This window comes from Cantharellus anzutake (genome assembly GCF_015039405.1).
Source record: "Cantharellus anzutake strain C23 chromosome Unknown EI90scaffold_80, whole genome shotgun sequence".
In the NCBI taxonomy this organism is placed as follows: Eukaryota; Fungi; Basidiomycota; class Agaricomycetes; order Cantharellales; family Hydnaceae; genus Cantharellus; species Cantharellus anzutake.
Genome location: NW_024067030.1, coordinates 44,006 through 68,579, shown reverse-complemented (window position 1 = coordinate 68,579; position 24,574 = coordinate 44,006). Strand labels below are relative to the sequence as shown.

Here is a 24,574-nt window from a genome sequence, read left to right as displayed (position 1 = left end):
CGAATGAACCGACCGTCAAATTTCCAGCGCAATTAATTAAGCATGTAACTTACAGAGAGCACATTCTCCAGCCAATTTTTCCGCAAATCGAACATTTCCATCCTCCCAACACACTGTATAGTTGCACCTACATAAACCAAACAGGGCCTACAGCCGTAATGTGTCCATAAATGTGGCAGGGGGCTGGGCTGGGCTGGGCTGGGCTGTGCGAAGCAGGACAAATGGACGGGTTCATGGTAATCGGGCTGTGACTTCGCTTGTGGTGCTTTATTTATCAACACAAAATCCCCTTCTAACGAAGCAACGACATCCGTAGTTTCACATGTCCAGAATGGCTGCAGCAATGATCCGGAGGCTCAATTAGTCGGTTCGATCATCGATCACGAGTTGTGACTGCATGTCGGTTGAAGAAAAGGTCACACCGAACTTGTATGACTGGCCTAGAACTCTATAGCGCTGTATGTCACAGCTCGGACATTCAAAGAAACACATATTTGACGAGTCTTTGCATAATCCTGTGCATAGCCCAACGATATCCTATGCCTGTCCCTTATTAGGCGCGGAGAGGCACCTCTTCTCATCGATCCTCTTGTACGATTAGACAACAGTGTTACCACCACTATACCTGATAAACACCAGCATAACCCCCGAGCTAACCCAACCCGTGCCCATGTGGGCGCTCAAGCATTCCCAGGCCACCATGCCTTCTCATGCCCCTGCCAGGCACCGTAGGGGCTCCGTAATGACGGAGGACACCTTCCACGCTATGGCTAGCGCCGAGCAGCCCCCATCCGTTGCAGTCTCGGACGTCTATCAGGCACTCATCGATGAATCGGCAGGATTAGCTCCTCTCAGGGATGCTGAAGTAGCCGAGGTTTTTTGTTACAACCGCAATGGCGTAAGTTGGGGATGAATATCCAGTGGACCTCGCTGACGACATGATCAAGGCGGGAGGCCATGAATATCTGATGTTAAACATACGGCTACCTTCGTCACACAGCCAAGTGGCTCGGAGCACCGTTGTATGGGCACGCGCTGAGAGGGTCCCGAGCACCCAAGAACGCAGTGTTTTCGGAGTCATGTGGAGGGGGTCAGTGGCTTTGGACAACATCAAGTTCTCGTATCACGCCCCCACAATTCGGGGGCGGGAGGATGTCCCCGTCGTGATGTTTCACTGCAACAACGTCAAGTTCATCCATGCTGCCCACTTGTTTAGCATCATCCACCATCACTCTCAGGACTACTACACAGCCAGCTTTAACTGCTGGTGGTTTGCCACAGGTGCGTCCTTCCTTTCTTTTCCTGCGGAGAAACATCTGGCTAGATATACCATGCAGTTACCATCGGCGGTCTACGTCAGTTGGACAAGAATAATGATTCGATCCAGTTCCCTAACAAGAGTTACATTAAAGCTGCTGCAAAAATCCTGGGCGACAAGACGAAGGAGGTGACGAAGAAAGTGACCCACGAGTTCCTCTCCGAATGGAACGTTCGGAGCGCTGCCGATCTTGGCGATGAAGCAACGTGGGAGCCTCGTCGTGATCATCCCCCAAGAGTGGAATTTCTTCCACCGGGTGTTCAGCCCGCTCTGCCCCAATCCACTTCCCCCCTGACCACTTCGCCTCAATCCTTCCTTCCCCGATCCGTTCTGACCCTACCCACGCCAGTTGCCCCTTACTATACCAGCGCGTCGCCTCATCCTCATCCGGGATCCCCTCCGATGACCAACCATCACGACCCACAATCTTCTACAGCCATCCACGAAGTTAGTGTGAGTTTAATTAACGTGCTTTGGCACCTTCTCATTCTTTGTTACAGGGGGGCACAGTTACAGGCTCTGCGATTATGGACTCGCCAGGCTCCATCCGGAGCACCCTGGCTCTGCCGCCTGAGTCGACAGAAACTCACTCCGATCATGGCTCTATTCATCCACCCCTTATCACAGAATCAACGTCTCCTACCACGGCACCAAGAAACCCTGAAACCGTCAACCTGGTGCAGCGCATCGTGACGACCCATAGGATCGATGATTACAATATATTAATTGTTGGACATCAGTCCGCCATTCCTTCGAGGGAGTTGTTCTGGATCTTGAAGACAATCTTCAGGGATGCGGATGGTGATGATCAAGCGCGCATCAGGGAGGGGGTTCTGAAATTTTTGCATATGTGGGTGTTGAGCGGACTCCTCGACGTTTCCGTCTATTCGGAGGTCGAGCGTTTTGCGGAGAAACACTTAGCCAACGCCAACTCCTCGTTGTCTCGCCATTGTCGAGAGATTCAAGCTGCACTGCAAAGACCAAAACCTCCCACTGCAAGGCACCGAGCCGAAACATTGAACGGATCCGTCTTCACTACTGCTTCGTCCGCTTCAAGTGGCCAACGGAAAACCAAAAAGAGGACCATCGTGGAAATGAAGCCGAAAGATCTTACCGAGTTAGCAAGGGCTCTGTTCGAAGTGGAAAAGGACAATTGGGGATATCTTACCATAGCCTCTGTTGTCGAGTCCCTGTCAGCAAGATGGGACGAACAAATGACGCTGGACTCTAAGCCATTCTCTCCCTTGGCTGAAAAGGTAATTTGGGGTTTTCCGAGATTCTTAACCTTGACACCGTCCCGTACTCAGATACAGGACTGGGTTATTGAGGAATGCCTGGATAAACAACGTGAGGTTCGACAGCGGGCATTCTATGCATTCTACCTCCTGGCATGTGTAAGCAGCGCCTGTCCACACTTCCTCCAACAAGACGCCCCACTAATATCTCTCTGAGTAGCAGTGCAAGGAGATGGGCAATTATGCAAGTTCTCAAGCCATCGCCCGCGCTTTATGCGGCAGATACCTCACTAAATTTGAGTACATTCAAGGTGTTGCAGCGAAGAAATTGGGAGACCGGAAACGTCCAGGAGAGGAACTGCAACGCCTCGCTGAGTCTTGGGATGGGGTTCTGGCCAAGATTCCTCCACTAGGTTCGTCAATGACTCGCCGTCTTCGTGTGCTAAAAGATCGTCTAGATTATCAATTGCGGGCCCTCCTGCCAGCGTTCCGCGCGATCCGAGGCGATGGGGGTGCGATCGACTGGAAAGCTTGCACATGGTTTCACGACCAATTGAACCAGGTGCTTCAACAACCCGTTCCTAAAACCCTTCAGGATGCCAAGGCCCATGAGTCTTTTCGTGAATTCCTTCACAAAGGGATGCTCAATGCCCAGTGGAACCGTGATAGCCACGAGGCTCGGAGTGCGGACCTTTCATCAAGGGAGCCTCAGGAGATACCACAGATGCAAGTCAGAGGTGGATGGTGATAACCAAAGTTATGATATCCCATCATCCTACTGCTGCAACTTGTTGTACAACACTTTCAACTCGGTCTGGCCTGCTCAGTCTAAAAGCTCGGAACATAATATTCAGATTCGACTTTACGAAGAATATCCTAGTCTATCACTGCTGATCTTTTCTCCTGATGATCTCATTTTTTGATCTGTTTCGGTCTAAGGGTTCTTGGTTTTGGTCCTTTTTTTTCTTTTTTTCTTTTCCAATTACGACTTGATAACTCAATCTATGTATACCACTCCCCGCATGTAGCCAAGACTCAGTATAACGCGCGCGAAGAACAATGCCATCCCCATGCCGCCTGCAGACACCTCGCGCCTTCACTGAGTATACCGCGCCAAGGCCTTATTTGCTGATAACACCCTGTCGGGCGTCCATCCATGCAGGATTGGGAATGCAATCCGGATAGTAGGCCTCCAGAAACTATCATCTGGGAGGTCGACTTAACTGACTGAGCGGCGCAGGCTGCGACTGACGAGGTGATTACGAACGAACCGGCCGTTAAATTGCCATATATTGCGCAGCGCAATCGAGGGGGTTACATGCATCGAGATATAATGAAATCACCAGATTTACAGTAAGATGAAGTGAATGACAATCTTTCAGATGTCACGATTCCAAGCATTACTTTCGATTTACATCAGCAAATTGCATGCTATACCTAGGGTCGTGTGTATTTGCAGTACATAGTGGTGATTGGTGGGTAGGATGATGAGATTTGTTGCGCAGTTACAGTAGTATTCCCCGTCCATGGTTTACATGCAGGCAGAGCTTGTGAGACTTCTGTTTGCAGAACAAGGCCAAATTCGCATCATGAGAAATAGCTACAAAGCCAGAAATGATGGAGTAGTGTGCCATGTATGGCGTGCTCAACAAACTAAACATGTGGTATATAGCGGGATATACTTATACTCGCATGAACTAGCACAGCATGCGCTGGTCAAAGGCCGCCCCCTGGGGAAAGCTGGCCCACTGTGTGTCCACAACTACGGAGATTATGGAGATGCTTCGATCAATGGTGATCGATATGTCCATGCGCAACCAACTCAGCCATTCAGTTTGAGCGGCCTGGTTATATAAGTAGGATTCGGGGTAATGAGATTTCCCGGATCGTCTGGCACTCTCAGGCTACCTTCCAGAGTGCAGTGTATTGCTCTGAGCATGGCCCGACCATATTCTATGTTCATTCCCTCTTAGATGGTCGCAGGCACATCGCTGATCGGGGTCAATTTCATATCAAAGGACTTTCCCATAGCCGAAATAGGCACTGCAAACCGCACTGCTTGTCGAACCGACTTCACTCATCTTCTTGCTGACCTTCATAAGTGACAGAGAGGACCAATTTGTGTTATCGCCTGTCGCATCTACACCTGATTGTCACTACTACAGAACAATTCAAGCCTCATTCAGAGCTCCGGGCGCTTAAGCGCTCGCTCCCCACTATGTCCTCTCCTATCGTTGCCAAGCCTCGCAATGGCTCTGTGATGGCAGGGAACACCTTCCACGCCATGGCTGACTCCAACCAGCCCCCATCTCTTGCAGTTTCAGACGTCCACCAGGCACTCATCGATGAGTCGGCTGGATTAGCGTTTCTCAGGGATGCTGAAGTGACTGACGTTCTTTGTTACCACCGCGATGGCGTGAGTCGAGAACTGATATGCGATAGAGTTCATCTTGCTGACGATATTTAAGACGGGGGGCCATGATTATCTCATGTTAAGCATCCGGCTAGGCCAAGGCGCCATTGTGCTGGCACGGGCTGAGAGGGTTCCGAGCACGCAAGAACGCGGGATTATCGGAATCGTTCTGAAGGGCTCGGCGGCATGGGATAATATCAAGTTCTCATATTATCCCTCCGCTATTCGGGGCCCTGGAGATATCCCGATCATGATGCTCCGTTGCCACAACGTCAAATTCGTCCACTGCACCCAGTTGTTTAGCATCATCCATGGTCACTCCCAGGAATATCATGCGAAAAGTTTCAACTGCTGGTGGTTCGCTGCAGGTGCGTCTTCGTTTCATTTGTGTGAGAACGTGTGTTGACACCGCATACAGTTAGCATTGGTGCTCTGCGTCATTTAGACCATAGGAATGATTGGTTCAAGTTTCCCAGCAAGGATTGGATCAAAGCCGCTGTAAGAATCGTGGGCAGTGGTACGAAGGAAGTAACGAAGAATGTGACGCGCGAGTTTCTCTCCCTGTGCAATGTCCGAAAAGTTGTCGATCTGAGCAATGAAGCTACTTGGGAGCATAGCCGTGATCCTCCCTCGGGAACAGAGTTTCTGCTTCGACCCCCTCCTCAACCCGACCTTCCACCTCATCCCATCCCAATGCCTCAGCCCACCCTTATGCCTCAGCGTCAGGCCAGTCTCGTGCCTCAGCCCACTCTTATGCCTCAACCTCAATTCACTCTGCCTCCAAGCCCTCTTTCCCAATCCCCACCCGCCACCCACAACCACGGTTATGGCGGCCCGCCTCACCCAGTATCCCAGTCCACTTATCCAGAACCCAACTATCATGGTCCTCAATCCCCTACGATTATCCACGGAGGGAACGTGAGTTTACTTTGTCCAGTGCGCGTTAGCACCTTTTTATTCCAGGTTATTAGGGAACCACAGTTACGGACTCGGCGATTACGGACTCACCGCGGTCTCTGCCAAGCAGCCTTCCGCCATCTTCCCCATCGACGGAAACTCATTCCGATCATGGCTCTGTTTATCCACCGCATATCACAGTATCGAGAGGCCTCGGAATCGATCTGGTGCAGGATGTCGTGGTAACCCATGATATCGAGGTGTATAAGGTATTAATCGTTGGGCATAAGTCTGCCATCTCTTCGGGGGAGTTATTGCGGATCTTGAAGACAATATGGAGGGAACCAAGTGGCAAGAATCAAGCGCGGCTCCAGGACGGGGTTTTGAGATTCTTGCACACATGGGTGTTGTTGGGATTCCTTGACGTTTCATTCACCTCGGAGGCACTGAGGCTTGTGGACGAGTACTCAGGCAGTCCGTCATTTAGCGGTCGTCGAGAGATATGGCAGATTCAGAATGCCCTGACCGAAGCGGCCCTGGCAAGACCGACACCTCTTTCCCCTGTGAGGGAGCGAACCATGACAATCAATGGATCCGGGTCGAGCGTTGCGTCTGGCGCTTCAGGAAGACAACGAAAGATCAAGGGGAAGACCATTGGCGAAATGGACTCGAATGATCTCCTTGGGTTAGCAAAGGCTCTGCTTGAGAAGGAAGCAGACAATATCGAGCATCTTACTATGCCCCATGCTGTCAAATCGCTGATAAGCTGGCGAAACCATCCAGAAGCGTCGGACTCGATACTATTCTCTCCCTTGGCAGAACAGGTAATTAAAGACTTTGCTGAAGCCTTTGGTTTCAAACGATCTGAGAATCTTTGTACATCCAGATACAAGACTGGGTCCATGAGGAGTGCCTGAATAAACGCCACGAGGTTCGGCAGAAGGCGTTCCAATCGTTCTACCTTATGGCATGCGTAAGTTATTCCCCTGAATGCATCCGCAGCTGAGAATCCCCTAATAATAATATTTTTCTGAGCAGGAATGCGAAAAACTAGGAAATTTCGCTAGTTCCCATGCTATCGCCCGCGCCCTTTGCGGGAAGTACTTTGAGGGATTCGAACTTATTCGGGGTCGTGCTGCAAAATCAGCGGGAGATGCAGAAAGGCTACAGAAAGCACTGCAACACCTTTCCAAACCCCCGGACGGAGTCCTGGCGACAATTCCTCCGATAGGTTTGTCAACAAGACGTCCCTAGCAACGTGTGCTAAATGACCATCTAGATTACCGATTGCGACGACTTCTACCATTGTTCGACGCCATCCGGGATGATGTTGCTACGATCAACTGGGAGGCTTGCAGGTTGTTCTATCAAAGTTTGGTGCAGGTGCTTCGACAACCCGTTCTTCCTTCTCCCGAAGCCAACGTCCATGAGTCTTACCATAAATTCCTTCGCGCAAGGATGTACGAAGCGTCCTTGCATCGTTCTGACCACCAGAGTCTCAGTGAACACCTCTCCGCAAATGAGAACCGCGAGATGCAGGACATGAGAAATAGAGCTGGGTTCTGACAACCGAGTTATGGTGCTTCGCTACGTTGCCCCTGCCCTCACCGCCCCTCAAATGGTCTCAACATGGTCCGGCCTGCTTGGATGTGAAAACTAATTTCTGAGTCCCAGTTCATTATGCGATGTTGCAATTGTATCCCGGTGTTCTCCATTTCATCTCACTACTATCTTTCTTGGCTTTGAGGGTTCTGAGCTTTCCTTTCCATTTTTATCACGACGTTCCTGAATACCGTCCCCGTGTAATTCTATGTATGTTGCCGAACCTATGTATAACCAAGTTTCATGAAATTGTGCTGAATGAGAAGGCAGATTGTTCAAGTTTGTCCTGAGGGCAGACGTACATCCACCTGCTGTGAAATTCAGGAGAAGTTGGGGCACATATGCGTCCATGCATAGCAGCTGTAAGTTGGGTGGCGACGAACATGATGAAGCTCGGTTTACTATCACTATCAGGCCAAGATATATAAACATGTAGTCCGCGGAATCAGCGAAGTGGGTTAGTGAGAGTGCGGCTGTTTTCCCCCATCGTATGGTGGCCCTCAAGCACCAAACCTAATCCCTGAATAAGCAAGCGAAGTACTTATGTCTCATGCGACCGAGGCATAATGTTCCGCGCGGTGATGCTCCCGATGATTGGCGGCAGTCAAGGTAAGACACACAAGCCGACCTCGTTTGGCGGATGGCTTAATGAATCCCTAATCACCTGTCATTACTCCATTGGACTCGGAGTCAGCCAACTCCGCTGTATTACGTCCAGGAACACGTGACGGGGGTTTTGACAAGATCGTCCTTCGCCTCTCGGTTGCTGAACAGTCCCCCTTGTGCTAGTTAAGTGGCGTGCGGTGGCGTTTCTGAGGTGTTGCTCCTTCTAGGGGTTGTCAGGGAGATATTGAAAGGAACCATCACTCAGTTGCCGGCAAGTTGTCGAAGTGATGATCAATTGCTGGTGGCTGATTCCGAAATGCGTTTCCTTGTCCAGTGTCCACCACAACCACGTCGCTGGCTCGACATTGGACCCTTAGGTCTTTGATTGGCTGACTTTGCAGTATTATTCCGTCTAAATTGCGAACTCGTACGTGTCAAGATAGGTTGGCCGACTACGCACTGACAGGTTTTACGTCCAACGTCCTAGGTAAACGCGTCACACTCAAAACCTCCGTGTTTGCCCTCTTCTGGTTTTAGGTGCCAACCATGGCCCTCCTTTTCTTACTACTGGCAAGCCCATCGATCGCAGAGCCACTGCCGATGATTGCGCGACGCCAAGTACCTCCGACCGATAGTTCTGGCATCCTGAGTTCCACGGTTCCAACCCTCACTACCCCACTGAGCACTGATTCTTCACAAACCAGCACAACCATCCTTAGTGACACAACTGAGTTTTCGACAGTAACCCCCTCTCCGAGTCCCACAGACACACCAACGGAGAGCTCCACAATTCAGTCAGAGTCATCCATAACTTCTGCGGCCGAATCTCAAACTCCCACATCACCTATCCCGCCAACCTTCACCCCCCCAAGAGAATCAAAACACAGAGATAATAGTGGTGCCATAGCGGGTGGAGTCATCGGGGGGCTCCTCGCTTTCGCGGTGCTCGTCGGCATATTTTTCTTTTTCGCAAGAAGGCGCCGATTCTCTCCAGGGCGGACACGCGGGTTCGGCCGTGGCCCCAGCTTTCCTCCATCTCCTCGCCTTAATCGTCCATGGCAGTCCGACATTTACGAAGGATCCGCTCTTGATTCGGCCAAACCACACAGACTCGACTCCATAAACGGTGGAGATCCTTTTCGAGCTGCCAGTCTGCGTGGTGCCGATGACAGACTTCGAGCTTCAAAAGAGTTTGCGGCAGGAACAGCAGTTAGTGTAGGAGGCAGTAAACGAAATACCCGCTCATCTTCCAAAAGCAACGTTCTGAATGTTGTTCCTGGGACGGCGTATGATCTCAATGTCTTCCGCAATCAGGCCGATGAGCGGGGACACGCTGATCCCTCTCGTTCGCAAACTTCCTTCCACTCGGTCCCGGGAGAAGACTCTTCAAATCCAGCCGGGGCGAATGGCGTTACCAGGAATCATTCTCTTAAACGTAAACCTGCTCCAACCTACAATGAAGAAGAGGAGTCCGGCCCCCCTAGGAGTCCTAATTCCAGTAAGCCACCTGTTGCTGGGACGCGTATGGGCCGCGTGAGGTCACACTCTCAGGCGAGTTCAAATTCACGGCGTGGAGTGGAAATTAGTGGCAATGGAGACATGGAACTCAACCACAAGGGCAGTGGCCAGTTCTACGGGGAAAAGGAAGGACCAGTGCATTATCTCGTGCCAGATTTACCTTCATCGAACATGATCTGAGATTGACGTTAAGAGTGATAGGTGCTTTTCCACACCCTCCGCAACCTTCTTGGCAAGATTGCCCACCCTTGCATTAAGGATTCCTCAATCTCTTCATAATTCCATATTTCGGATTTATCTCCATCGTCCATGAAATCTGTAATTGCTACTTTCCGTTCACTTCGCTTACCTCCGAATCTTTGTGTAATGGTGACTGTACATTCGTGTTGTACTGAACACTTTGATCATTAGCTGGCGTATCATGAGTCTCGTGTCTTGCTCCTGTATTTATTTTGCGGGCATTATGTATCGATGGATTCCTCCCTAGTCTACACGTCATATCTCGCCATGCAGCATCAGTCGTCGGGATACAACCTACATATCGTCCGATCTGAACGTACGCGTACGTTGCATGCTGTCGGTGTCGATATGCCGGTCGGTTGAGGGCCTGGCATGAAGGCAGTACATTGTGGCGATAAACTGATGCGGCCGACGCCAGGTGAATTACATAAGTATAGGTAAGACCCACGTTGACCGTGGTAACATTTCTATTGCTTCCGAGGACACTTCGAACCGATCTTTTTATTAAACCTTCATTTGATTATGTTCACGAAATTTGCTTCCTCTTTGGCCAAAGATGCCACGACTCAAGGTATGTATGTAAATGGTCTAAACAGTTTCTCTGCATGCTCGTCCCTCTGCCCGACGTTGAGTGTCCGCCACTGAGTGCTGCAGAGCCAACGTTCCGACTCGTAACAAGTTCGAAATTATGCAGGCTCTGTCAGAAGTGAAAGGGAGACAGCAAAGACTACTGAATTGATTTGCCATCTATTGCTTGCTCCAGGGAGGTGCCTATGCATTCTGACAGTCATGGAAGTTGTCCGGAGATTTCCGCGTACCCCCTCACCGATTGATTTCTTTTTTTTGGTGGAACCTCCTGTAGCTTTCGCAGTGTAATTCCTCATATGGGGCGTTGTGTGTAGGTGCTGTGGCCCTGGTGATCGGAAAGGATGGTTAGTGTCTCGTTGATTGGTCGTGATTCCATATCAAAGGACGTTCCCACAGCTTAAATAGGTACTTGGGCACTGCACTGCTCGTCAAATTTACCTTTGCTCATTTTCGCAAGTAACAGAGAGGACCAATTTGTGCACCCTTCGCATCTTGACACTACTGCAGAACAATTCAAACCTCACGCAGAACCTCGGGCACTTAAGCGCTCACTCCTCCTATGTCCTCTTCTATCCATGCCGGGCCCCGCAGAGGTTCTGTGATGACGAGGAACACATTCTACGCTATGGCTGAATCCACGCAACCCCCATCGCTTGCAGTTTCAGACGTTCATCAGGCACTCATCGACGAGTCCGCTGGATTAGCGTTTCTCAGGGATGCCGAAGTGACCGATGTTTTTTGTTACCATCGCGATGGCGTAAGTCAAGGACTGGTATCCACTAAAGTTCATCTCGCTGATGACATAATTAAGACGGGCGGCCATGATTATCTTATGTTAAGCATCCGACTAAGCCAAGGCACCATCGTGTGGGCACGGGCTGAGAGGGTTCCGAGCACGCAGGAACGCGGGATTATTGGAATTCTTCTGAACGGCTCGGCGGCATGCGATAATGTCAAGTTCTCGTATCACGCCTCCGCTATTCGGGGCCCCGAAGATACCCCAATCATGATGCTCCGTTGCAACAACGTCAAGTTCGTCCACTCCACCCTGTTGTTCAGCATCATCCACGATCGTTCCCCGGAATATTATACGAAAAGCTTCAACTGCTGGTGGTTTGCTGCAGGTGCGTCTTCGCTTCACTTGCAGTGGAAGAACATGTGTTGAACACCCTATGCAGTTAGCATTGGTGCTCTGCGTCATTTAGACCAAGGGAATGATTGGATCAAGTTTCCCAGCAAGGATTGGATTAAAGCCGCTGCAAAAGTCATGGGCAGCGGTACGAAGGAAGTAACGAAGAATGTGACACATGAATTTCTCTCACTGTGCAATGTCCGAAAAGCTGTGGATCTGAGCAATGAAGCGACCTGGGGGCATAGTACGTCGGGGACAGAGTCTCTGCTTCAACCCTCTCCTCAACCCAATCCTCCGCCCCGTCCCACCTTAATGCCTCAACGCACACTTATGCCCCAACCCCAGAATCCTCTTTCCCAATCCCCACCCAGCATCATCTATAACCATGGGTATGGCGGTACGCCTCACCCAGTATCCCAGCCCACTTATCAAGAACCCAACTATTATGGTGCTCAGGCTATCTACGGAGTGAACGTGAGTTTACTTTTCCCAATGTGCATCAACACCTTTTCACTCCTGGTTGTTAGGGAATGAAAGTTATGGACTCGGCGATTACGGACTCGCCGCGATCTATGTCGAGCACCCTTCCGCCATTGATGGAAACTCATTCCGAGCATGGCCCTGATTATCCACCTATCACCGTGCCGAGAGGCCTTGGAATCGCCAATTTGGACGCCGTGGTGTCCCATGAGTTTTTGCTTCAATCCCCTCCTCAACCCAACCCTCTGCCCCATCCCACCTCGGTGCCTCGACCCACATATATGCCGCAGCCTAAACCCACACTTAGTATGCCTCAACCTCAACTCACTTTGCCCCTTTCCCAATCCCAACCTGGCACCATCTACAACTATGGGTATGGCGGCACGCCTCGCCAGTATCCCAGTCCACTTATCTAGAACCTAACTCTCATGATCCTCAGGCCATCCACGGAATGACCCTGGGTTCCTTTTTATTCCTGGTTATTTGTAGTACTAAAGTGCACGGGAGGCGGCACTCATTCCATCTATCTCTTTCTTTATCCCACGTCCCCTGCACACTCGGGCTCTAATGCCTTCAACTGATCACGCTGTACCTGCCATCGGCTTTTTCGCATGCTAATTATCTTCACAGTTTCAGATTCGGAGTTTCATCAGAGAGGCGTGTGAGCCACACCTGGTCTCGCGCACCTATAATGGAGCATGGTCAGCAGCACGAGTTATTTCGCGATATGTAGGAGTCAGAACTGAGTGAATTGAAGGGTAAGTGTGTGAGTTTCACTGCGTCCATCAGTCATAGATCCTCCTTTTTTGAGAGAATATTCTTATTGTGCGCAATAAAACATGATCCCATACGGGAAGCGGGTCTTACAGCAGTGAATGGGAGCGAGAGTTGGATTGGTAAAAGACAACTCGAAGCCTGACGGAAAAGCTCTTTCCGGTAGTGTCGCCGGACCACTAATGAGCGAAATGACGCCAGAATATCGAGTTCTACGTATCCTTCAACCGTATCTGAGCTTCATGTGCGTCTGCCTTTAGCATACAGCTGAGAATGAAGACCGGCCCTCCTGATCTTCACACGTTCGTCCTGCCCAGCCCCGCGCACGTGGTTACAAATGAGTTTTGGCCATCCGCGAGCTACATACACGGAGTTATTCAAGCCGCAATGAGAAAGAAAGGAAGAACCAAAGCACAGAGCCTTCAAATAAAAGGAAATCGTAGTGGGACGAGGAAGCGCAGTGATACAATGAGGATATTGCCTCATGAACTGAAATTTAGAGACGACATCTCTTAGTTTCGATAGTTGAGCAGACATGAACCGTTGAAAACAAGAAACCATAATTCCGTGGCAGAGCAACGAGGCACAGCAAAAAAAAAAACCTCGGTTGTCAAGCTCTCCCGCGGGCTTCAGCCGCTGAAAGGTCTTCACTTAGATGCCGGTGTCTGGTGCGGCTCGATTCTGCTGCGTGCATCCTTTCGCGAAAGAATTGATGACAGGATTCAGGTGCCCTGGGTTCCTGAGAGGCGGGGAGGGGCTGTCCAAGCTCCAGATTCAAAGACCGATGAAACTCCTTGCAAGCGTCCCAGTCTACCGTGCCTCCATCATCCCGAATTGCACGGAACGCTGGTAGAAGGGCTCGTAATCGAGAGTCTAGACCATCTATTAGCACATAATACTAATGGTGAGTCGTCGACAAACCTAATGGAGGAATTGCCACCTGGATATCTTTCGGAGGCTTGGAAAAAAGGCGCTGGAGTGCTGCGCTCAGCTTCTCTGGACCTCCTGCTTCACTCGCTGCACGATCACGAATATGGTTGAATCTCCTAAGGAATCTTCCAGATAAACCGCGGGCGATAGCCTGAGAGCTTGCAAAATTTCTCATCCTCTCACATTCCTGCCCAGGAAAAATACTAAGGGGATCTCTTGTGGTAAAATGTAACAGGCGAAACTCACACATGCCAGAAGGTATAGTGCGCAGAATGCCTTCTGTCGAACTTCAGGATTCGCATCCAGACATTCCTCATTCACCCAATCATGTATCTGATCAAAGGACAACTTTCAGCTTCTTTGGGACCAAATGGGTTGGTAAACTCCATACCTTTCCTGCCAAGGGGGAGAATGGCTTAGAATCCCACGCATCTGGATCGTCTCGCCAGGCTGTCAGCGATTTGACGGCACGAAACATTGTAAGATCTTTCCAATTGTCTGTTTCCATCTCGAACAGAGCCCTTGCGAGCCCCAGGAGGTCTTCCGACTCCATTTCGCCAATGGTCCTCTCGATTCTTTGTTGATTATTTGAGGCAGTCAAACCAGCGCTGGACACAGAGGGAGTCGTTGTTTCGGACTGGTGCTCTGTAGCAGGAGGAGGTGTCGGTTCTGCCAGGGCCGCTTGAATCTGTAGCACGTCGTCACGATGGCTGAATGGTGGGCGATTCACATATTGAAGAACTTCCGGGTGAAGGGAAGTATCGAGGAATCCGATCGACACCCAGGTGTGCAAAAATTTCAGAACTCTGTCCTCGAGCTGCGCCCGACCATCTCCAGTCAAACCTCTGACCATTTTCTTCACGACCCGCAGCAACTCCCTCGGAGGGGTGACAGACTCATGTCCAACAATCAATACTTTATAATTGTCGATATCGTCAGTCGCCACGACGCGTCGCACCAGCTCGGGGAACGCAAGGTCTCTTGGTAGGTTAATAGAACCATTACTGGGATAAGATCCCGTCGATCGAGGTGAGCCAAAGGCACTTGAAACAGATCGTGACACGTCCGTAATCGCAGGGCCAGTGACTGAGGTCCCCTGGTACAGCAGGGAAGGGAAGGTGTTAAGATATGCCTGGTAAATACTAAATACTGGTAAATTAAACTTACATTCACTCCACGAACAGTGGGGTAGACATGATTGTTGGATAGTGGAGGCGACGTGTTGCCAGACCCTTTAGGGGAGAGAGAAGTAGTTGGGGATAGGGTTAGAAGAGGTTGAGACAGTGTGGACTGAGGAGAAGCGGGTTCATGCAGAGGCTCTGTTTGGGAGGTAGGTTCGCGATAAGGCCCCCACACTGCTTCATTGCTGAGATCAACAACTTCATGGACGTCCCAAAACGAGAGAGCCTCGCGCGTCACTTTCCTCGTCACTTCTTTCGTACTACTGCCCACAGCAGCTCGAATCCATTCCCTGTTGGGGGAGCTGGTCCAATCACTGTTGCCGTCTAAATGACGCAGAACACCGACGCTAACTACCTAAGGTGGTAAATCACGTATGTAACACGAAAGAAGGGAAAGGAATGCACCTGCGGCAAACCACGAGGAGTTGAGGCTCGTTGCATGATACTCTTGAGAGTGAGTATGAATGATGCCAAACAAATAAACGGCTTGGATGAGCCTAACGCTGTTACAACGGAGCATCATGATGAGGTCGTCTCCCGGACCCCGAATTACGGGGGCGGAATACGAGAACTTGATGTTATCGCAAGCCGCAGGAGCCCGTCGCACGATTCCGAAAAACGCACGTTCTTGTGTGCCAGGGACCCTCTCGGCGCGAGCGCATACGACGTTGTGCGCGCCGGTTTGCTGGGGTAACCGTACATTCAACATCAGATAATAATGGCTCCCTGACTTGAACACATCATCAGCGAGGTGGGAGTCCATCGGAGATCTACACTTGACTTACACCTTCGGAGTGGTAACAAATAACATCGGACACTTCAGCATCCTTGAGAAATGCTAATCCGGCCGACTCATCGTTTAGTGCATGGTAAATGTCTGAAACTGCAAAAGATGGGGGCTGTTGGGAGTCAGCCATGGCATGGAAAGTGTGTTCCGTCATCACCGCGCCTCTACGAGGCCCGGTAGAGACGAGGGAGGACATAATAGCTTAAGCGCCCAAGGTGCAAGTGCGAAATATAGGCTCCTGTACTAATGTCAATGAGGTGTAGACGTGAAGGGTGAGAGCACAAAGGTGGTGTCACTGTTGTCTGCTCGCGCCAGAGCGCCAGTAAGATGATGATGATGGGTGAAGACAATCCGATTAAGCAGATGTTAAAGGGGTAGTGCCAATTTTGGCTATGGAAATATCCTTTGGTATGAGATTGACCTCCGATGAGCAAATATAACTCATACTCAGCGCACCCAGGCACGAAGCCGCGCAGATAATGCCTTGTACTACGCCGGACGGAGTAAATCATATCCAGACATTTTTACCCACATGGAAAATTGGGCCGGTTCAGGAACGAAGTAAATGGGGCCCTGTACACAACTGCTTAGGCACTAGAATCACCTGGATCGGCGTCATCCTTCACAATAAAGAATTACTCCTGTGGCAGGACAATCGATGCGAATTTGTTTCCAGCCCAGCGGGCCATTGTTCCTTTGTTAGGACCAGATGATGAGCAGGAGAATAAGTGCAAGTTCGGTACATCCCAGCGACAACAATTCAACATCGCTTGGACAATTTCACTATTGGATGCCCCACCAGTTTCTAGTGACAATTCAGGTTGTCCGTCCAGTCACGGGGCTTGCCTGTCAGGATATTCCCGAAACCAGGTTCCCTCCAAACTCTACAGCTCCGACAAGCTAGGTGCAAGCCGGCTAAGATCTTCCATGTTTGAGTGTTGATTGTTATGAGAACGCACATCGAAGGCTCGTGCATATTCCCGCCCGGTCAAAGTACCAAGTTTTTAAGGTGAAAGGACCAAAATATCCCCCAAAATGAAGTACAATCCATTACAATATACTATCCATTTGAGTCGTATTTCGGTGCAGAATTTGTGCCCCATTTACAACAGCACGCAAAAAAAAGACATCTAATTTGGCGTTGAATATATTTGGACATCTCAAGTGTGTTGACGATTTAGGAAAATAATGAGCGCTGGTTGCCACACACAGCCTAAAACAGAAATCATTTGTTACTGACCCGCTGCCATATTTGGGTCATCACCAGACCCCGGCGGTTGACCCAAATCGGGCGCGCGGATTTTTTGGTACTCCGCACCAATATTTATCGAACTTCGGCAGTAGAATGCCTGATGACTGGACTTTTAAAATCTCATTGAGTAACCATCAAGGTGGACAAAACGGTTTAACGGTAGGCAGTAGGCACTTGGATTCGGTGAATATGAGCACCCGGAAACAAGACCCCAATCGTAAGACTACTGAGATGATATACAGGATACTGCGTAGGTCCGCGGATGGCACGGCTGAGTAGTCGCGAAGGGGGAATATGGCGGACTTTGAAATCGGGAAATGTGAGGCAGAAGTTCGGCACCCGTGTTGCCAAATCTATGCAAAATTGCTTCAAATATCCTAGGGTAAAACTCGCCGGCTCCTATCACAAAAAACAGCTCCAAAAGTAGATATCATGGTGATTGTGACTCGTGGTCATTTAGTTCTTGTGCGCCAGTTGACAGTCAGGTGCACAGACTAGACATATTATGTGCAGTAAGTGATGATTCGATGCATGGCTTGGATCAGGAGTCGGCCTCTTTGAACAGTTTTCTCAAAACTTCACCACTCAGAGGTCCTGTTACACATTCGACAATCTCAGCCTGAAGAGTGCCTTGCGAACTGCCGAGTTAAGGGGCACACTTACGACTGCTCTCCGGAGACTGTTGTCCCATATATGAAGCAAGCGGAGGTGCAGAGAGATCCCCTCTAGGAACGCTATCCAATGAAGAATCGAAGCTAGCGCCCAACCCTACGGGCGTCGATACCGAGTGGGTAAGGCCGAACCTTGAAGCAGAGTTCATGAAGGGGAGAGATGTGCGGGCGTTGGTAATGCCTTTTCGAGTGGGGGTGTCATATATGGACGTGGCGGTGGATGAGGCCAGGGACGAGGAGAGGTAAGGGGACACTATGGACTTGGAGAGTGGGGAAGTGGGTTGGGATTGCTGGAGTAGGGAAAGATTAGCCGACTGAAAGGGAGCATTGATAATAAAGCGTACGGAGGTGGTGAGGAATCGAAGGCTTGAACCCCGTGGCTTGCGGATAGAACCTGTACGCGCGGCGCTAGCTGACGGAGGGATTGATTCAGGCGGTGGGGTACGGTTAATGACAAATATAGCTTCAACAATATTCCATAGGATTATAAAAAGGGAAACGTTTTCTGGCGGGTACAAGAACTTGAGAGTCGGTCACAAGATGAGAATATAGATAAACGCACCAAACCAACTAAAGACTTTCAAGACGCCCCGCGTCGACGAAATGCCCCCAATGACAAGCACAACTGACTCTTTGAGAAACCCGTATAGAGAAGATTGCCACCAGACGATGGCATACGCGCATAACGCGAAGACGTTAGAACGCAATCTGACTTTGGCAGTGCCGACTTTGGGTAAGTGGGGTATAAATGTATAGGGAAAAGCTCTTGAAGGCGTATTAGGGGTTCGTGGCGGAGGACTGGGAAGTCCCTGTGAAGGCGTAGAAGGTGCCATCTTAATGTTCTGCGCGTTGATGCGTGGAAATCGTGACTGGGAATCGAAGCAGATCAATGCAGCGGAAATTTCCGATCAACACAAACACAGGACCAGTTGTCCAATAGAATCAACACCATGAGTCGATTCGTGCGACCTTCGAAGTACCGGTGAGTAGAATTCTCTGTTGTAGTAATCATGCTGGAAGGGTTATTCTAGACACGTATTCGGCCAGCCAGCAAAAAAGGAGAATTCGATCGAAAATGTCAAGGTCACAACCAGTGCCTGGGACACGAACCTCATCAGCGCCTCTGGCGTACGTTCTTTCTTCCTAGATACTTATGAAGCATCTTATTACATTTTATAGTCTTACCTCAGCTTGAACTGGGCGTCTTCCGGAGGAGGAGCCTTCGCGATCCTCCCTTTGCCTTCACCATTCGGACCTATACCCTTCGGCATTCCCTACAAACTCCCTGACATAATACCTCTTGCTCGAGGACATACCGCCCCTGTTCTTGATACTGATTGGTCCCCTTTCCAAGACAATGTTGTGGCGAGCGGAGGCGAAGACGGTAAAATCTTGGTCTATAAAGTTGAATCGCGTGAATTCGAAGGTTGGGGTGGAGATAAATGGCAACCTGTCGATTTCGAACCTGTCGCCCGAATTGCTGGCTCGGCTCGAAAGATAGGACAAGTTCAGTTTCACCCCACTGCTGCGCATGTCCTGGCCGCCACATCGGGTGATTATATTGTCAAGCTTTGGGATCTTGGTTCCCCAGAAGAGCCGAGGTCAACTCTCACTGGGCATCAAGACACGATCCAAGGTCTTGCCTTTAATACGACTGGAACCTTACTTGCTACCACCTGTCGTGATCGTAAGATACGTTTGTTCGACCCTCGTGTTGGTGGAGAGGCGGTCCGAATCACCGATGGGCATAGCGGTATCAAAGGTTCACGCATTGTTTGGATGGGAGACAAAGATAGGCTTGCTACTACCGGCTTCAGCAAGATGTCTGATCGGCAATTATCAATTTGGGAACCCGGATCCCTGAATAATGTGACGACAACTATCATTGATCAATCTGCTGGCGTAGTGATGCCGTTCTGGAGTGACAATGGGGTCATATTCTTGGGTAAGTAGGGTCGTGTGCTACAATCCTTCTTGCTCAGTTGGTCATGTTATTGTAGCCGGAAAGGGGTACGTGATTTAGATCGGCGAGTCCAAGCATACGGAATTGACAAGTGCTCACAACACACAGTGACGGAAACATTAGGCATGTGCTGTGAACCCACCGGCACATATTAAAGTTGCTTACCATCGATTCAGGTTTTACGAGTATGAGTCAGATGCTTTGCATCCTCTGTCGGAACACAAGTCTTCTGATCCCCAACGTGGAATGTGCTTCTTGCCGAGGAGAGCCTTAAGTGTCTCAGAATGCGAGATTGCTCGTGCATACAAAGTCACTGGCTCGATTATCGAGCCAATTGCCTTCATCGTGCCACGCAAGGTTCGTCTTCCAGTGTGCTTTTGTTAGACTGCTAGTTGAGGTCTACGTCATCGGCAGTCGGACACCTTCCAGTCCGATATCTTTCCCCCCGCAGCGTCCGACGAGCCTGCATTAACCGCCGCCCAATTCTTTTCTGGTAAAACTGCCCAGCCAAAGCTGGTTGATCTCAACTCCGGTGAGATCACATCTTCGTCAGCCGCCGTAGCCACTACGCCTTCTCCATTCTCGGCTCCAACCCAAAGCATCCCTAATCCTCCTACGAGGACCTATACTGCACTGGCACCTGTATCCGTACCTGCCCCTGAACCTTCGCCTCTCACACAAGGGAGATTTGTTGATGCTGCTCCAAGCCCTGTTGTCGCTACTTCTGTCTACCCGACGAGCTTTTCCCTGCACCCCCCAGCTCCTATCCCGCGTGACGAGCCCTCTCCCGTACGGACAAGTGGTGATGTGAGTTTCCTGAACACATGTTTTACGCAACCATCGTATATCGGTTTTCATATTTATAGGATACTCACCTGGCCGAGAACGCACAACTCAGAACCGATCTACGCGAGGCCAAAGCACAGATTCGCAATTTAGAACTTCAAGTAGAGACTCTTAAAGCCAATGCAGCCAGAGCCGCCAAAACCCTGCAATTTGGCCTGGAATGAGCGCTATGTTAGAATGATGCTTGTATATGTTCAATACTCCCATGCCCCTATTGAGCCTGTAACTTGTTGTGCGTTTTAATGCCAGGTAGACGCCTCGCGTCTATTTCGGCAACTGCCGCTGAGTTTGACAGGGGAGTCGATTTCATCTAGTTCGGTCCCGCTTCCGATTCCCACAACGAGGAGTGATCTTTGACATGATGCTGTTGGAGGCTTTAAAGGAGCGCCTTGCCAAAAGCGAGGCTGCGAGCGAGGAACGGAAAAGTGAGGTTGAAAGCGCTGCGTGAGTTTACTGACGTTATCCTTGTCGCTTTTCGGACTCTGCACTGCAGGCTGACGGTTATCCCTTCTTCGGATAGTCAAAGCCAACTGGGAAAGTGGGAATCCAGGATATTCAGTCTTAATAGTGAGATAGCCGCCGTGGAGAAAACACTTGAGGCTCTCAAAACCGAATTGGCCTATGCCCAAGCGGCTCTCAACAGAGTCCGTAACGCGAAGACTCCCACGTGTCGCATGCCAGACACCGTTCTCTCCATGATATTTAGCAAGTGTGGCAGCTCATTCAAATACATCGCTCCCCAAGCCGTTTTCGTCAAGAGTATCTGTGCGGTTTGCCACCATTGGCGAACTGTTGCCCTCAATACGCCAACGCTTTGGTGCGACATAGTTATGGATGCCGGTGCGCTTACGCCTCGTGTACGGGCCTATCTCGAACGATCGAAGAATACGCCTCTATTTTTTCAACTTCATGCGGAGAATGTGGAAAAACTCTGGAGTGCCCAGCATTACAAACGGTGGTTCGATTCGCTTGCTCCTCACCTCTTGCGATGCAACATTTTTTGCTTGTTCACGAGTAGTCACGAGACGGCGCAGAAGATATTCCCTCTCAAAGTGCCGATGCCTGAATTATGGCAGATCGCATGGGATGGCCAGGATCCAACTCGCTCAGATCCGTCACCACCCCCTTCTCCAACGTCCATCACCCTCGTAGACGACAGCGTGGGCGCGGAAATCACGGCATTGGATTTGAATGCACTGCATGCTCCGGTGCAAATTCAATATGACGAGAAGATCACCTCCAAGCTGAAGCATCTTCGTTTGCGAGATTTTGCGGGTACTCCTCACAAGGATGTTGTGGACCTAGTAGCACGATGCCCAAACTTGAAGACACTCAATTGGGTGAACGACCTTGGGGAGGGGGATTCAGCTTCGAGGGACTTGACGGCTCTGACTTCGACCTCCCTGCAAGTTGTTAGGCTTAGCCTTGCACAAAGCGGTACTCCAGATGCACCACTGTACAACAATATGTCGTTCCCTGCTCTTAGGAACCTTGTCATTGTTGCAGGCAGTGGCTCAAGCGTGTGGGCAGATCCAATCATAGTAGTCGATTCGGAGACAAAGAAACCCCGTTTCCCAGAGTTGGTAACGGTCTGGTTGTCGCACCGCGTATTCTCTCCTTCTGCCATCGCGGATTTTCTTATTGCACACCCTTCCGTCGAAGCCCTCGGTTCAAGGCTGGATTGGTCTACACCAGGAGTGTTCCATATGCTGTGCGGGCCGGTCTCGCTTTCGCCATGGAAAGAGCAGTTCCCCAAGCTGAAGTACTTTTATGTCATGAAGGCCAGCGCAGATGTCTACTACCCAGACGGCGCAAATCAGACGAAGGAGTGTGTACAGGCCATGGTAACAGCCATCACTGGTCTTATCAATGCATATGGCGGATACGAGCAGGCAAAAGAAGACGAATTGCTCATTCAGCTGAACGATGAGTCATGGGGAAGTTCGGATGCAACTCCGGACACATCATACGAAAAGCTCAAGGAGACGTTCCCAGAGGTCATCAAACTGAGCCACGATGAAAATTGTGTCCCCAATTACTTCCAGCCCAAGTTGTTGATGTGGTGATGGGTGGTTTTCCAGTAAATATTTTAGGGTAAAGAGAAATTTTGCTTGTCTAGATATCTGTGTAGCATACACTCCCCTCTCCACTCCTAAATAGCCCCCCTTGATTTCCCTCTAATGTATCTATACCTTTCTTGTGTATCACTAGTTACCCTCCTAATCCTCAAGTCCCAAATAATGAGATGATTCACTTGCCTTATAGGGAAGTCACGCGCGCAAAGTTCCAAGCACGATTCTATTATTATTCCACCTCAGTGCCATTTTGCTGGCACTCTACACATCCATTTGGTGGGTCTGGCATGCTTTGACGATACCCAACTCGCTATTCAATGGCCTCCTCTTTTGGGCAGCATTTAGCCAACTTCAACCATGGGCATCCTTGGGTGGCTCTACCTGTTTGCCAGACATCCTGACGATGTTCGGACGTTGGTGCAATATAAGTTGTGGTACGAGCCTAAGCGAGATATTACGAATCCCGCCGAGTGGGAGGCAACAGGTTATAACAGGAAAGATATGAAGAGATGTTGGGAATTCTTGGACATGACCAGCCGTAGTTTCGCGTCTGTCATCAAGGAGTTGGATGGTGACTTGGCTCGTGCAGTGAGTAGCATCCTGGTATATGAGACCCTTTTATTTGGACCCTAACTCGCCTGACTACCCGAGACTGCACTATTTTACTTGGCCCTCAGAGGTCTTGACACAGTTGAAGACGACATGACCATTTCAGACGAAATCAAGCAACCTCTTCTTCGCTCATTTCACGAAAAGCTCCAAACTCCTGACTGGTGCTTTGGGGGAAGTGGCCCCAACGAAAAAGATCGGCAATTATTGGTCGAGTTCAATGTTGTTATCGCCGAGATTGCACTTGTGCAGCCCGAAGTCCGTGAGGTCATCGTTGACATCACGCACAAAATGGAGAATGGTATGGCCGACTACGCTCACAAGGCCGTCATGTCACCCACCGGAACGTACATTGATGACATTGAGGAGTTTGATTTATATTGTCACTACGTTGCTGGCCTCGTCGGTGAGGGTCTATCACGGCTTTTTGCCGCCACGGGCAAGGAAAAATCCTACATAGCAAACGAGCTGGTCCTTTCCAACTCGATGGGCCTTCTTCTCCAAAAAGTGAATATCCTTCGTGATATCCGGGAAGATATCGATGATTCGAGATTCTTTTGGCCGAAGTCCATATGGGAGAGTCACGGGTTCAAGCATCCAGCAGAGCTCCGGGATTTGGACAAACGTCAAGAAGCTATCTGGGTGCTCAGTGCCATGACACTCGATGCTCTTCGGCATTCCGTGGATGCGCTCGATTACCTCGCTCTTCTTAGAAATCAAAGTGTATTTAACTTCTGTGCGATCCCCGCTTCCATGGCCATGGCTACCCTTGCTCTCTGCTTCATGAATCCCACTGTCTTTGACAGGAACATAAAAATACGGAAGGCGCAAGCCGTCAACGTATGGAAATTGGCTTGGCTATATATCTCTGCTGAACAACTTTGTTATAGCTGATCATGAAGTCGACCAATCCACGAGACGTTGCTTACATGTTCCGTGATTACGCGCGCGAATTACACGCGAAACTTGTCCCTGCTGACCCATACTTTGTCAAAATTAGTATTGCATGCGGAAAGGTAAAGGTCCACATTTCCATCTATTTCATCCTTTGGCGACTGAGGAGTGTTATTTTCGCCCCTCGCAGATCGAGCAGTGGTGCGAACAACACTACCCGTCTTTCATTGTCCTCCGCACGGCCCAAGGTGGCCGATCCAGTGTGTCCGACAGAGCCACCGGTGACGCCCGGATGCGAGCTGTTGAACGCCACGAGAAGCTTCTTGCAGCCAAAGCCAGTGAGAGAGGTGAGGTGCCTCCAGCGCCCCGACAAGCTGATGACGACCAGAATGTTCCAATTGAGTTCTTCCTCTATGTGGGGCTTGGAATGGCTATTGTATTTGGGTTCTGCGCAGGTATCATTGTGTTGGTTACGAGATATACGAATTAAGTTCGCTTAGATCCAAGGGCTGCCGTCAGAGTTTTTATCTAGTTCCAATAGATTTCCTCATCTGTGGTCACCC

General features: G+C 50.1%; 3 protein-coding genes across 3 annotated transcripts; all 3 read left to right on the top strand.

Annotated features, from left to right (window-relative positions):
* Window positions 1–18,574: 18,574 nt before the first annotated feature.
* Window positions 18,575–20,597, top strand: EI90DRAFT_3157961 (microtubule binding protein; the record flags this gene model as incomplete). The annotated part of the gene is made up of 8 exons (XM_039066155.1): window positions 18,575–18,606; window positions 18,656–18,752; window positions 18,804–19,569; window positions 19,625–19,634; window positions 19,696–19,710; window positions 19,764–19,944; window positions 20,002–20,394; window positions 20,454–20,597. The coding sequence occupies 8 exons, from the start codon at window positions 18,575–18,577 to the stop codon at window positions 20,595–20,597; spliced, it is 1,638 nt and encodes a 545-aa protein (XP_038910559.1).
* A 356-nt stretch (window positions 20,598–20,953) lies between these two features.
* EI90DRAFT_3079485 (uncharacterized protein) lies at window positions 20,954–22,664 on the top strand. Its single transcript, XM_039061840.1, has one exon. It carries the CDS (start codon window positions 21,108–21,110, stop codon window positions 22,497–22,499), a length of 1,392 nt encoding a protein of 463 aa, XP_038910558.1. The 5' UTR covers window positions 20,954–21,107; the 3' UTR covers window positions 22,500–22,664.
* Window positions 22,665–22,706: 42 nt separating this feature from the next.
* On the top strand, window positions 22,707–24,571 carry EI90DRAFT_3079484 (squalene synthase). Its single transcript, XM_039061839.1, has 5 exons — window positions 22,707–22,784; window positions 22,847–23,096; window positions 23,160–23,957; window positions 24,008–24,133; window positions 24,202–24,571. Exons 2-5 carry the CDS (start codon window positions 22,866–22,868, stop codon window positions 24,499–24,501), a joined length of 1,455 nt encoding a protein of 484 aa, XP_038910557.1. The 5' UTR covers window positions 22,707–22,784; window positions 22,847–22,865; the 3' UTR covers window positions 24,502–24,571.
* The last annotated feature ends 3 nt before the right edge of the window (window positions 24,572–24,574 follow it).